General features: G+C 40.0%; 2 protein-coding genes across 3 annotated transcripts in view; one reads left to right on the top strand and one right to left on the bottom strand.

Moving 5' to 3' along the window:
- Nucleotides 1-15,451, bottom strand: part of LYSET (lysosomal enzyme trafficking factor) — a 104,198-nt gene that overhangs the window by 80,070 nt on the left and 8,677 nt on the right. The gene's annotated exons all lie outside the window — the stretch shown is intronic.
- The window catches only part of ITPK1 (inositol-tetrakisphosphate 1-kinase), a 103,167-nt gene that overhangs the window by 42,788 nt on the left and 44,928 nt on the right, over nucleotides 1-15,451 (top strand). For both annotated transcript variants that reach the window (XM_075191808.1, XM_075191810.1), the window contains one exon: nucleotides 11,676-11,801. In XM_075191808.1, the coding sequence (XP_075047909.1) occupies nucleotides 11,676-11,801 (126 nt within the window). The remainder of the gene's footprint in view (nucleotides 1-11,675; nucleotides 11,802-15,451) is intronic.

The raw sequence follows: 15,451 nt of genomic DNA on the forward strand, positions 1-15,451 counted from the left end.
ATCCTGGCTGTAACATGATGGATAGAAAGTCGTTAACAACACGAAACCTGCTCGGAGCAGGTTCTTCCTTCATCCTGTTTATTGTTAAACGTCTGCAAACCTTAATTTTGTTTGTCATGTTGCTCCGTGTGATTAAGTTGACGTTCTGCAGGGACCCTCTTTCCTTTCCGTGTGATTGGATGCAGCTGGGAGAATCGGATCTGCAGTAAAACGTGAGTGGACTATGTCTAGCTGCGGCTTCTGGCTTGTGTTGAACCACTACTCAATGCCAGTAGACGCAAGCCTGTGGCAGCCGTGGTCAAAGGGCAGCATAGAAACTGTTAGGTTGAATCTTATTTAATTTTCTTTATTTGCTACTAGTTTTTTGTTTTTGCATTTAATACTAGAACAGGCCTGGCCAACCTGTGACTCTACAAGTGTTGTTAAACTACAAGTGCCAGAATGCCATGACCGTTATTGGCTGGCTATCTACTGGCAAAGCATGCTGGGAATTGTAGAGAGCCACAGGTTGGCCAGGCCTATAATAGAGGGTATGTAATCTGCCCTCCATTGTTTTTAAACTATTACTCTCGGCAGAATCGCCATGCTGTGAGATGGAGGAGTGGAACATTGGGAGAACAACGGGTTACACAGGGATGCTGGTCCCAGCACACAGGAACATTGTTCACCCTTTCTGTGTTATTTGTGGTGGCTTCTATCAGCATGACGGGTCACACCCGGGCTATCGATTGCAGCAATAGCTCAGATATCTTCTGGGCAACTTATCTGCGGTTCAATCGTTTCTTTTCTGTTGGTACTGGGTGGTGCTCTGGGCTGGGTGTTGACATCATGTTTTAGGCACAAAGTTCAATCCCCAGCTGCCTGCTGTTCCCTCTATATAACAAAGCCCAAAGTATTAATCACCCATTCACCTGGCAACCGGGATTGGAAATGTTAACCCTTTCTCTAAAGACCCGTAGAGAGAATCTGCATGTCCAGACAGATGTAACGTAAGGAACGCTGAGCTAAGGATTACTCCTAACCTGCATATAGGGGAAGGAGCCATCTTTTGAAGTGAACCAAGGTTATCAGTTTGCTAGGAACTAGGGTACTTGTTAATTATAAGGGCACCACACACCCTGAGCTGCTTCCACTTGGCGCTCTCCCGTTGTCAGGCTCACGTCAGTGACTAAATGATCGCGTCGGCCAGGCAGCAGGGGCTTTGTTCGGTATTTAATAGCTAATCTGGCAACTCTATATTCAGCAGTAAACAGATACTAGATATTCTAGTATGAATCTGATCACTGACTATTCTCAGACCCAGAAAAAAAGAAATCCATGAGATAATGTAGGGGGTTTGGCCTGCCTTTGAAATGCTGAAACCATGATCTTCTCTCTAAAGGATGTGTTTCCCAAATGTTTATGAACTGCCTCAATCTCGTGAAAGCTAAACTACATAAAACCTCTGGGCCAGCCAGAAATTTTACTGCGCTAAAACATTGAGTGTAAGGGTTTAGGGAAGTCAGAACATAGGGGATTCGTCCAAAATTCCGTACGTGTATATGTGTGTGTACGTATGTACAGTCGTGGCCAAAAGTTGTGAGAATGACACAAATATTGGTTTTCACAAAATTTTCTGCTTCAGTGTTTTTAGACCTTTTGTCAGATGTTGCTATTTGTATAGTGAAGTAATATAACAAGCATTTCATAAGTGTCAAAGGCTTTTATTGACAATTACATTAAGTTTGTGCAAAGAGTCAATATTTGTAGTGTTGACCCTTATTTTTGAAGACCTCTGCATTTCGCCCTGGCATGCTGTCAGTCAACTTCTGGGTCACATACTGACTGATGGACGCCCATTCTTGCCTAATCAATGCTTGGTGTTTGTCAAAATTTGTGGGTTTTTGTTTGTCCACCCGTCTCTTGAGGATTGACCACAAGTTCTCAATGGGATTGAGGTCTGGGTAGTTTCCTGGCCATGGACCCAAAATTTTGATGTTTTGATCCCGAGTCACTTAGTTACCACTTTTGCCTTATGGCAAGGTGCTCCATCATGCTGGAGAAGGCATTGTCCATCACCAAACTGTTCTTGGATGGTTGGGAGAAGTTGCTCTTGGAGGATGTTTTGGTACCATTCTTTATTTATGGCTGTGTTCTTAGGCAAAATTGTGAGTGAGCCCACTCCCTTGGCTGAGAAGCTACCCCACACATGAATGGTCTCAGGATGCTTTACTGTTGGCATGACACAGGACTGATGGTAGCGCTCACCTTTCCTTCTCTGGAGAAGTGTCACTGACCTGATGTCAGCTGGTCCTTTTGTGGCAGGGCTGAAATGCAGTGGAAATGTTGTTTTTGGGATAAAGTTCATTGTCATGTCAAAGAGGAACTTTGAAATTAATTGCAATTCATCTGATCACTCTTCATGGCATTCTGAAGCATATGCAAATTGCCATCATAAAAACTGACGCAGCAGAGTTTGTGAAAAATATTTGTGTCATCCTCAAAACTTTTGTCCTTGTGTGTGTGTGTGTGTGTGTGTGTGTGTGTGTGTATATGTGTGTATGTATATGTGTATGTATATGTGTATATATATATATATATATATATATTCATTCATTCATTCATTCTCTGATATCCATGATCCCTCTCCTGGACTAATATGTGAGAATCAGAGCTTTAAATACATGACATAACTGGAGAGTCCATACATAAAGAACAAGTCGACTATAAAGAAAGTAGATTTAAAATCCTTCATACCTGGATGTGCCTGGAAACCCATTCCTGACTAAAGGGATATTTAGGACTCCACAAAAGGGGACTTAACGTTCCCCAGTGAAGCATAATGATGAAATTATAATCCTTTATGGGCACTTTAACATTTCAAACCTTTATTAATATTTTAAAATATGAAATCCTGAAATAGAAAGTTAAATATTAAAAACTGTGGTGTTGTATAGAAGAGGTGACTAGTGTCATCTCTTCAGATATATATATATTTTCTTCATTTACACAGGATATTTAATATTTTTTGGTGGTGTAATTATATATTATATATTGCTGAGTATCAAAATCCTGTATCCATGTGTCACATGGGATCTTTTTTCAACATATTGATCATGAATGATTATTACTCAGAACCTCCTGTCTTCAACATCTATATAGGTCCTATATTTGTTCCCAATCATAAAGTGCTACGGAGTTTGCTGGCACTATATCATCATCATCATCATCATTTATTTATTTATATAGCGCCACTAATTCTGCAGCGCTGTACAGAGAACTCATTCACATCAGTCCCTGCCCCATTGGAGCTTACAGTCTAAATTCCCTAATATAGACACACACACACAGACAGAGGGAGAGACTAGTGTCAATTTTGATAGCAGCCAATTAACCTACCTGTATGTTTTTGGAGTAAACGTTGATACGTGTTAAACAGTCATGCGGTTTAGTCACTACATCTCTCAAGGTCTTTGAACTTTTTGCTTAGCTATTGGTTGCAGACAGCATAAGGGTTATATTTGAGAAATGGGTCCTTTTTTTTAAAGGACTATTTTGCACATTTAACCCTCTAATAGAGCAAACTCCATGAACTTGAAGTTGACATTTAAAGATTGGGCCAAATGCCATATCCTGTCATAATAGATTTGCCAACATTTGGAAAGAACCTAGGGCTTTGCTTATAATGAGGCAACAGTCTCTGGCAGCAAGTTGCGTGGGGACGGATTAATGAAGGGAATTCATTTAAAAATACAATTTTTTTTTTTTGCCAAATTCTAATCTCATGTTTTTGTTGTTTCTTTTGTTTTTTTGTTTTTTTACCTTGTTTCTAGATCTAATACTGTTTTTAAACTACAATTATTAGTCTTGTAAAATGTATACAGTATATAAGTAATGAAATGGACACACCTGACTTCTGATTGGCTTGTGGATTTTTGTTGCTCCCCCTCCAGCCAATCAATAGCCACAGTACAAAAGAGGGCGTGGCGCTGAGGCCATTTCTGTGATGATAGGATTACCATCATGAAAGTAGCACAATATATTTCAATAAACATATTTTAAGACCTGTAAACTCTTCGATGACATTAACTGTTACTTGTCAAGTGAGGATATCCCTGCGCTTTACAAGACTGGAAGGATAAAGGAAAAAAAACCCAGCAATGCTGTATAGGTTTATTTCCAATATTTCCATAAACTATTGAGTGATGTCGGACTTATTTTAAAGCATGTTTGTCTTCTCGAAATCATCTTCTCCTCAGTTCTGCACCATTTATGGTTTGTCTCGTTATGGAAAGTGTTGTACAAGATGGGGGATGCATCAGTCGTTACACAGACAATTTATTAACCGTAATTTATATGAGGTCCGCATATTACAAAGTGTTTTACAGCCAATATTTAATCATGCACATCCGTTCCTGTGCCAAAGGAGTTTGCAATCTATATCTTCTACCACACAGACACATTAAGGGGGGGATTCAGTTCATTGCATGGTAGTTATTCAATTGACCGCAAGTGTTTTTTGTTTTTTTTTTGTTTTGTTTTTTTTAGACCACGTTAATTAATTTTAACCCTGTTTTTTTTATAATTTTCGAGCGGGTTAACTTTACCCGCGATTCAATTCCATTTTTAACGCTCCGTTTTTTTCATGAAACGGTCCTCTCGCGCTCCAGTAGACGGTCTATTGAAAGTATGGGGTGTGCGAGAGGCAGCCGCGTTAAAAGCTATTCAATTGTTTTTTAAAGCGGCGCGTTAAAAAGGCAAATATGCTGTTTTATCTCCCACCTCTTTGGGGTGTGTTAAAAAAAAAAAAAAAACCTAAGAAAAGTATTTGAAATCATGTAATAATGAAAAAAAAAAAAAAGATAAACTATGTTTATCACTAATGCCTAACATGTTGCTTTTCTTATGAAAAAATAATGAAAAAAAAAAACAAAACATAAAAAATCACTAATTAAATATATTTATGTATGTTTTTGGTACAAATATGTATGTACTAATGTGTTTTGACGTGGTATAGATTATTCTATAGAACAAAATTGTTAAATAAAAAAATATGCTAAGGAAAGTACTGTAATGTAGATATTCTCAATAATGAATGGTTGTGCAATGTAGAGATGAGCGGGCTCGGATTCCGCTAATCCGAGCCCACCCGAACAGTGCGGATCTGAACGGGATCCGAGCACTGTTCGGATATTTCCGGCGGGCAAAAAATTGAAAACGAGGCTCTGTCGTCCAAGTCTCGCGTCGAATCTCGCGAGGGGTGGGAGTGAGGGCCCAGAACAATTCCATCTTGTACCTCTTTTTTTGGCATTATGTGCTCAAGCTACCTCGGTGCAACCTTTTGGCCTAAAAACAATATTGTGAGGTGTTCAGAATAGACTGGAAATTAGTGGAAATGATTGTTATTGAATGTTATTGAGGTTAATAATAGCGTAGGAGTGAAAAAAAAAACCCCACAAAACTGGTTTTTAGCACTTTTTATGTTTTTTTTCAAAATAAATCCGAATCCAAAACCTCAAGCAAATCCGAATCCAAAACACGAGACACCAAAAGTGGCCGGTGCACATCCCTAGTGTAATGTAATCTATAGATGAAAATGTATGCCAGTCGTTTTTTTTGTGTTATACATGACCGCGTTATACACTCCACTTCACTCCCCTAAAACTCACAAACACAATGATTAAAGCGCGGGACCAGCGTTCCCTCTTTTTCAATTGAATTACACCAGTTTTCATGCTGCGTTAACTAAAATGGTCGCTATAGCAGTTACAAACCCGGGGGTAATTTGTAAAAAAAAAAATTTAACGCAGCGGGAAAATAAAAAACTTGCGGTCAATTGAATACCCCCCAATGTGTCTCTGGAATGTCTGCAGAGATGCAGCTCGCAGTTAAGGCAGCTATCTTCGCTCATTTTTCGTTGCACCCCATAGAGGTGTGCCGAAAAATTAGCAGAGATTCCTACCGCAATGGCTGCGAATATGCGCAGTCGGACATTACGTTGATGTCGCCAGCAATTGAATCTACCGCTACGAAGCCAATTAGCCTACCAGTATGTTTTTGCAGTGTGGGAGGAAGCTGGGGTACCCAGAGGAAACCCACGCAAACACGGGGAGAACATACAAACTCCACACAGATAACACCCTAGTTGGAAACAGACCCATGTCCCCCAGAGCTGTGAGGCAGCAATGCTAACTACTGTGCTGCCCAAAAGACAATGAACCATTTGCACTCACCCATAACAAGAGAACTGAGATAAGATATTACAGTAGGGATTGTTGGGATATATAGCAGAACTTGTTACACTGGCCAGCGATCTGGGTTGCTAAGTTATATAATTCATCGTTTTTACTAGCGGATAAAACGTTGCCGTTGGCATTAACAGTAAATGCAGGTCGTTCTAGAGATATGTCAGTAGAGTTTATTAGCATCATCAACATTTATTTATATAGCGCCACCAAATTCCGTAGCGCTTTACAATTGGGAACAAACATTAATAAGACAATACTGGGTAATACATACAGACAGAGAGGTAAGAGAACCCTGCACGCAAGCTTACAATCTATAGGACAATGGGAGTTTGAAACACAAGGGCACGTGATACATCATATTGCACAATGGACCAGCTAGAATGGAAAGGTAAAAGAACTGAGTGGGCTGTGTGTGTGGCAATGTTGGTCAGAGGGTTGCTGTCTGTGTTAGCTGTGTAGAGGGTGGTAATAGGGTAATCTAGGGAAATTAAGATGATGGTTGAGGAATATTATAAACTTGCCTGAAGAGGTGGGTTTTCAGTGAACACTTGAAGATTTGGAGACTAGAGGAAAGTTTTACTGTGCGAGGGAGGGAATTCCACAAAGTGGGTGCAGCCCGGAAAAAATCCTGTAACCGAAAATGGGAGGATGTGAAGAGTGTGGAGGAGAGATGCAGATCTTGTGCAGAACGGAGGTGTCGAGTTGGGAGATATTTAGAGACAAGGGAGGAAATGTATGTCGGTGCAATTTTGTTGACGGCCTTATATGTTAGTAGAAGAATTTTTATATTGGATTCGTTGAAATACAAGCAACCAATGTAGAGACTGACAGAGTGGCTCAGCAGAGGAAGAACGGTTTGCAAGGAAAATCAATCTAGCTGCTGCGTGCAAAATAGATTGTAGGGGTTCAAGTCTGACTTTGGGAAGAGCAGTAAGGAGGGAATTGCAATAGTCAATAATTCTATTATATATTTATAATGCACTACAGGGGTTCCGCAGCACCGTTCATAGGGGATTAAAACGCACAACAAAATAACAGAAGTACAGAAGCGACGGCATTAAATAAATACAAACAACAAATTGACATCATTTAAAGCCCCCATAATTATGTAATGACAACGCTGAGAGACAGGGCCCTGATCATAAGAGCTTACAGTCTAGTGACTTGTAATTAACGTATAATTTCTTTTGAACCCCTCCTGAAGACTCCAGTGCACGTTAGTGAAGCCGGATGTTCATCATGCATTGTTCACAGAGCACTTATTATTGAGGTGTGCGTATTTAAACAGCAGAGTGTGGATTAGCAGTCATTTATCCCAGTCTCCAGCATCCTGTTAACCTGCTTTTCCTTATGTGACACCATCATAAAGGGGGAGAATGAGAGAACTGGCGAGGACGGAAGGCCAAGCCGCCCCCTGCTTGCTAGGACTTGCTTTGTGTTATGTAAGGGGCTGGTTACACTGACTCCCCACTGACCTGAATGCATCCTTCTCACAGGAAAGACTTCAGTGGCCAAACACCATAGCCCACAAGACATATTTTTGTGAAGTGTCAGCTCTTAACCTCCTCATGGCCGGAGGCACCTTCTGTGTATTGAATTAGGATTTTTTCGACTTTCCAAAATATGTCTGCACTGGGATGATTTAAAATCCATTCTCATTTGTTTGGGATAGCCAGCTCATTTCTGGCTTTGACTGATCCGTTTAATTTACCACGGAAGGCTACAAAACTAGCAACGTTTCCTTCAGTAATGCGCTAATACAGGTATTTCATCAAATTAATGTTCCTGTGTGTGTGTTTCGAAATACTCACCACTGCTGTTTCCTTATCCTTCAGAGGCCCCTTTTCATTTCCTGTTAAGATAACACTCTGTGGCCCTTCCTCTCTGTTTCCAGAATTAAACTTTTTTTTTCTTCGACTAAGTCATTAATTTTGATTAACCTTGCTCTGCGGAGATTTCTGTTAGTGATTCTGTGCAGCCTCTGATTAGTAGTATGAGCTGCTTGCAGGAATTAGAGATGGCTTTGTGGCACGTTGCAAAACCCCTTTTGGGGTGATACAGAAGGAATGATTGCAACACACTTGTCTATCGGTGTCGCTTTAAAAGGGAAGTTCATACATTTTGGGGAGAGGTGGATATTGCAAAAAAAATAAATCGAAAAAATCATATTCCCCCAAACTGTAATATCATTTGCGGTTTATTACAAACTTGTCTGATGAAGTTGGCTGTCACCTGCCTACGTTTGTGCTGGAGATTTCAGCCTACATGTATCAAATGAGTTTGAAAAGACAGGAGTCTGAGCTTTCATATTCACTAAAGTAGAACTTCTGAAGGACACTATTAGTGATAGTGGGTTTTGTTTTTTTTGTGTTTAATACTTTTGTTACAGCAATTTTTCGTCTCTCTGCAAATCGATTTAACCCTGACTTTTTTTTCAACCATAAAGGCTCCTAAACACGCGCATTGTTACTTGAGTGTAGCGTGCTTTAATGAGCGCTCCAATAGCACGTCATTATATTGTATTGAGCGTTATCGCTCACGAAGGCTGCAGTCACCGTTAAAATTTACATAAAGTAACCGTTTATCAGAAAGTGCAGTTCCATTTGCTTAAATGTTATTATTTTTTTTGACTTTGGATTTAAAGCACATTTACCAGGCTTTAAGGACGCATGTGGAACAGCTGTGTATATGAATACTAACACCGCAGACATGTATAACATGCTAGCAGACAATTACCTATTTTGTTTTGAGTGGACATCTCCTTTCGTTGTCCTCTAAACCGCATCATCTTCATTTGTGACATAATTGAAGTCCTGTAGAGTGGGGGATATTTTCGCATATTAGATATTGATTTAATGACCCCTTTAATTATGATTTATAAGTATTAGATATATTCAATGCATTATATTGCTTTCTATTTCCTGTGGTTGGGATCCGTGTTGTTGCAGCCATTCTAGGGTTAGTGTGAATCCCTTATATTTAATGAAAAACTGAACTTGAACTAAGTCATTGAGAATGCCTTGCTTTGCCATTTGAGCTTTTTGACCCATCGCGGCTATATATTAATTTTATATGCAGACACAGAAACCAAACCCTTTTCATCTATCAAAAAGTTCTATCAAAAAACTATTTTACTTGCCCTTTAAGGGCAGGCATTTGACATTTATCCACCTGGAATGCCGGTGATTAGCCTGGTGAGGTGCTCGAGAGGTCGGCGTTGCGCAAGTAAATTCTGAAGCCGTAATGTGGGTCACTGAATGTGGTGGGGGAGTTCTGCAAATCATATATTCAGAGCCAAATAGCAGAGAAGAAAATGACATTTTTTTTTTCCTAAACAGGATAAATTGTTTGTGTTGGAGACATATCCAGCCTGTGAAACATGCGTATATAGGATGTGGCTCCCATTCAGTCAGTTATTCTGTGCTAAAAATACTATTATTTACTATTGACTGTGTTACTGTGAGTTCTCTCTGGCCTCAGAGCTGGTTACCCACAGATCTCCGGTGTGGTCTGCCTGTATCTCTTAATTTAGAAGTAGTATCCGCGTTGTCAATGCGCAGTGTCTGAGTGATCACCTGACCACTTCTGTAGTCTTACCTAGCTTAAAGTGCACTTGTCACATAAACATGGCGGAGGCAGCCATTTTGTGAGCTGAACCAATATGAAGTCTATCAATTCTTTAGTGGTGAAGGTGGCTCGTGCCTCAATGTCCGTAATTCCTAATGAATTGATAGTCTGCATTCTGACAAGTGTGGGTCCTGCCCACAAAATGTCTGCCTCCATTGTGAGGTGACTGGGGCTTTGAGCAATCCACACAGTGGCATATATGGACAGCTTGGAGGCACAGGTCCCTAGCTGTGTGGAATTTGTATGTTCCACCCGTGTTTGTAGGGTGTTCTTTGTAGATCGCTGCATAATATGGTTGGCGCTATATATAAATAAACAATAATATTAATCATGGTTGCCTACTCTCCCAGAATGTCTGTGAAACTTCTGAATTTTTGGGAGCTCCCGGGAGAGTAGGGCAACCTCCCGAATTCTGCCTGCTTCGTTAGTGGGGGCGGGGCTAATTATGTCATCCCGCCCCCTGCTATATTAGGCCGAAATTGGTATTGTATAGCAGGGGGTTGGGTCTAATGATGCGCTTAGCATGGCCACGCCCCCAAGAGACGGCCAACTTTTGGAGATTTTTCGGAGGGGTGATCTCCAAAGTTGGCAAATATGATATTAATATGATCATTTGTTGTGATTGCATCAATGTCCAGCTAGGCTTTATAAGCCAACTTTAGTTAGGTGAACCTGTAGCCCACACACATTCGAGGCAACCATTTTTGTAGACTAACTGTGCCACCTATCCGATTACTAAGAGCCAGTGACACCCCTGAGGCACTGGCTGGATAATATACATCTGATCAAAATGTCGTTTAGGAGGCACTGGTTTCTGTTTTTTGTGAATTATTAAATCCCTGCTTTTGTAGAATATTTTTAAGATGAACAGAACATTTTCTATATTAAACTGTAGTCAGGAACTTTGTTTTGCTGCTAAATTCAATTCACAACCTTTTGGGGTCCTATTAATCTTTTTTAATGAACTTTAACTGTCTCACTTTAGAGGGACTCTAACACTATATATTTTTTTTATTTCCTCTCTGTATTCGTTTAAATATAATCATTGAATGTATGAAATGATGGGGTCTTGTAAACTTGCTTGCAGAGATCATCTTTCAGTAGAGGTGCCATTGTCTCTCTTCTCTCCAATATAATCCCCCCCCCACCCCCAGAGTTCTGCTTACAGTTTTATTGCAGTGTGATAATTCTCTTACATTACAATAGCTAGAGGAGTGGTCTGCTAGCTAGGGATCATCATCATCATAATCACCATTTATTTATATAGCGCCAGCAAATTCCGTAGCGCTTTACAATTGGGATGGATGACCTCACTGGGGGTTGGGCATGCAAATGATGTTTGCTCACAGTCTGCACAAACTGATATGCAAAGTCTAGCGCAGAACATTTGAATATTTGAGCTACATTACCACCTAGAAGAATTATTATTTGCTAACGTGCCCTCCTTCCGCCTAGGTAGAGCCTCATGCAGCCATTTTTTCTCTGGGTTGTTAGGAGGACCAATCACAAGCTGCAATTCAGAGATTGCAGCTTATGATTGGTCCTCCAGCTCACAGGCCCCTCTGTAGCCATTTAATAGTTAACAAAATGTATTTGACAGCCCTGTATTACCTTTGGTGTAACTGCTGCATGTAGCAGCCCCTGGGGCTATGGCCAGGAGGAGAGGACACCTTAGAAAAAGGTTCTCCTCGGTGTGTTGTTACATTCACTGATAGGATCACAAACCTTGTAGGAATTTGTTAGAATTTTTCATGTTTCAGATGAGCGTGTGCTTTTTGTTTATGGAAGAATTTCTTATTTTGTTTTTCTATGTGTTTTCAGCTTAATCTGGCCAAACCCATTGAGGACCAAGGTCCGCTAGATGTCATCATCCACAAGTTAACGGACGTCATATTAGAGGCCGACCAAAATGACAGCGAATCTGTGCAGTTAGTACAGAGATTCCAGGTGGGTGAATTGTGAGTGAAACCCCAAAGATTGTACCCCGGACGTTTTCCTAAAAAATAAATAAAAATGTAGAGTTGGTAATATTGTATTATCCACAACAAAGCTTCTCCGTTCACTAAGAACCACCCTACGTGAGGCACTGGTTCCCAATCGACATCAGTCTTATGAATATTGGTTCGCGCTACAAAATGGCTCCATCCACGTGCTCTATAAATGACATTTTCTGTGTACAGTAGTCTGTCGTATGTAGAAAAAACTCCAACAGCACATGTGAATAGTGTTTGAACATTGCTGATGTTGATATGTTATAGTTACATGCGGAAAACAGAGTTTGCAGGATTATTTCACTATAAAAAATCCACACCCATGTTGCAATATCATTTCCATGGAACCCATTACTAACCTGATCCTTCCGCTCCCAGAGGCTCCTCCGTGCAGCTGTTTTTCCCGGGGATGTTTTTTAGTTTTTGGTTATTTTGTTTTTTTTTCACAGCCCCAGGCAAGAATCACGGCGATTGCAGCATTTGATTGGTCCTTTTACTCTAAAATTTTTTGATAAGCCACGTTCATAGATGTGTGACGTCACTGCAGCCATACACGGGGCCGGCGCAAGCAACATTTAGTTTGCTCTCATGAATATTGGTACAATGACTTCCTCAGCTGTGTATTATAAATACACTGTACCGTGAGATTTCCTTGTGTGTTGTGTGTTGTGTTGTTGTATTGCTTTAAACCTGTCAATATCGAGGCAAACAATGGCCAAATTAAGGGAAAAGTAGCAGAACGTATATTGTGGATGTGTGTATTAGTTGTTATAGGGTAATGCATTGTTATAGGGCAGTGTTGTGAAACTACAAGTCCCAGCATGCTTTGCCAATATATAGCAGCTTATTGCTGGAAGGGTATGCTGGGACTTGTAGTTTCACAACACCTGGAGTGTCACAGGTTAGCCAACACTGTTATAAGGTAATGCATTGTTATAGGGTAATGCATGCCCTCCCCTTTAAACAAAAGATAGTGAAGACTACCCAGTTTTTTTTTTCAGAGGGATAATCATTCATTTCCACAGGAAGCAAAAACTACTGGTGTCCTGTTAATTCTGCGCGGTCAGCCTGTGATTGTTGGGGGCAATGCAGCATGAAAATGTCATGTGTGCTGACATTGTGTATGTGTCAGGAGAAATTAGCTAAAATACATAGCTACGTCTGTAATGATTATCTTTGGGCCTGAAATAAAGCCACCCCCCCCCCCCCCTACATGCTCCCCTTTTTTTTTTAAGTCCGAACTTTAAACTTGCTCAGAGCAGATTTTCTTTTAACCCGAGAGGCCTGATGGTAGCAGATTTGGAGATCCAGTAAAAGCCACTGTGATTCTAAACAGAGAGGAACACTTAAAGCATTTGCCTCTGAATGTAGAATGTGAAATCCTTTTGTATATATGCTGCTATTTTACAGGTTATCCCGTTAAGCCTTCAATGACTTTTCTGTTCACAGTACATTGTGTAGATTATGTATGTGGCAATATGTTACATGCAGCAGCCTGTCAGTTGCTTTATAGACGAGCTGAATCCATTGAGCAGATTTGGGGGGGGGGGGGGGGGATTTAATTGGCCTCAAGTTATTTTTTTTAACACCGCGTTGAATCATTTTTTACACTGTTTTTCTTAATTTTGGAGTGTGTTAACTTTACTTTCTATTCAGTTCAATTTTTAACGCACCATGTTTTTTGCTCAAACTGTCCTCTCGCGCTCCAGTAGAAGATCTATTGAAAGTATAGGGTGTGCGAGAGGCAGCCGCGTTAAAAGCTATTCGTTCGTTTTTTAACGAGGCGCGTTAAACAGGCCAATATGCTGTTTTATCTCAGACCACTTTGGGGTGTGATAAAAATAAAAAACCTATGAAAACTATTTGAAATCATGTAATAATGAAAAAAAAATAGATAAACTATGATTATCAGTAATGCCTAACATGAAAAAGTTGATTTTATTTAAAAAAAAAAAAGAATGAACAAAAAACATAAAAATCACTAAATATATTTATGTATGTTTTTTGTACTAATATGTATGTACTAATGTGTTTTTTTGACATGGTATAGATGATTCTATAGTAAAAAATAGTAAAATAAAAAAACATGCTAAAAGAAAGTACTGTAATGTAGAGAATATAAAATAGAAAGGTTGTGTAATGCAATCTAATGTATGCCAATCCTTTTTTTTTTTTTTAAATACACGACCGCGTTAAACCCTCCCCTTCACGCCCCTAAAAATTCGCAAGCGCCAATGATTAATGCGCTGGGGCAGCGTACCTATTTTTTCAATTGAATTGCACGATTTTTTACGCGGAGTTAGCTAAAAAACGGTCACGCCAATAATTTTGGTCTTCCCATGATTGTTCATTGGATCACTGATTACTTGAGGTTAGAATGAGGTCGAATCATTATTCTATAGCAGTGTTGGCTAACCTAACCATGCTTTGTCCATATATAGCAGCTTATTGCTGGAAGGGTATGCTGGGACTTGTAGTTTCACAACACCTGGAGTGTCACAGGTTAGCCAACACTGTTCTATAGCATTAGCCTTTCTGTAAAACAAAATAAATAATCTTTATAAGAATAGTATGCAGCTGCGAATTCTATGCATCATATAGCAAGTTTGTGTGACATTTTATATCCTCTGCAGAGGAAAAGTAAAGACGAGCTTCTCCGTGTCCAGGGTCTTTCCATTAAATGAAATCTGAGTACCGGATGATTTATTCACAAAATATTTCAATGGAATCCTTAGTTCTGGGCTCTAAGGCTCTGCATTTACAGCAGTCCATATAGATTTGTTTCTCAGGTTTGTTTCGTGAGCTTGTCAGCAACTAACCACAAGGGGTTATAAATGTTTTGTAAAATAGACCTTGTCCTATTCAAAGCCAATTATTAACCATATGTTTCCTATCTATTTCATTTTAACCGCACACCTCTTCAGTCACCTTTCAATCCCTTGTCACTTGGCTGATGCAAACAGGAAGAGGCCTGTTGGGAAAGGCTTTGTTACAGCACAAGCAAAGTAACTGCAGGTTTTGCACAGTTCTCTGTGTGAGGGTGGTACGAGACGGACGCTTTGTATGCCAGCGATTTTTCCAGCTAGAAAAGCGCTGGCTTTGAATTGCCCCCGTGCTGACTCAGCGAGGCGAAGGAGCAACGCCCCTCCCCTGTCACACGGGGGAAATTGCACCCAGAAAATGTGTCATGCAGCATCTTTACTCCCCATACTCCACCCTTAGGGGTAGATTTGCTAAAAACGTCAAGTAAAGGAAAAGTGGAGGCGTTTCCCATAGCAACCAATCAGATTCTAGCTATCATTTATCTAGTACATTCTATAAAATGATAAGTAGAACCTGATTGGTTGCTATGGGCAACACCTCCACTTTTCCTTTTTTTAGATATTTTAGTAAATCTACCCCTTATAATGGGTGCCTGTATTTCCTGAATCGTTGTTTTCTGCTAGTTAAGCAGACATACATTCAAAAAACAAAAGAGCAATCAGTCACAGCATGTAGTATTACATTGTTACTGGTAATACCTCAGTATGGATACAGCCACTTAGGGAAGCCATTTTGTCGACTGAACTAACATTCAGTTACTTCCTAGTAAATGGATAGGCTGCA

The sequence above is a fragment of the Mixophyes fleayi genome, chromosome 12 (genome assembly GCF_038048845.1).
Source record: "Mixophyes fleayi isolate aMixFle1 chromosome 12, aMixFle1.hap1, whole genome shotgun sequence".
NCBI classification, from domain to species: domain Eukaryota; kingdom Metazoa; phylum Chordata; class Amphibia; order Anura; family Limnodynastidae; genus Mixophyes; species Mixophyes fleayi.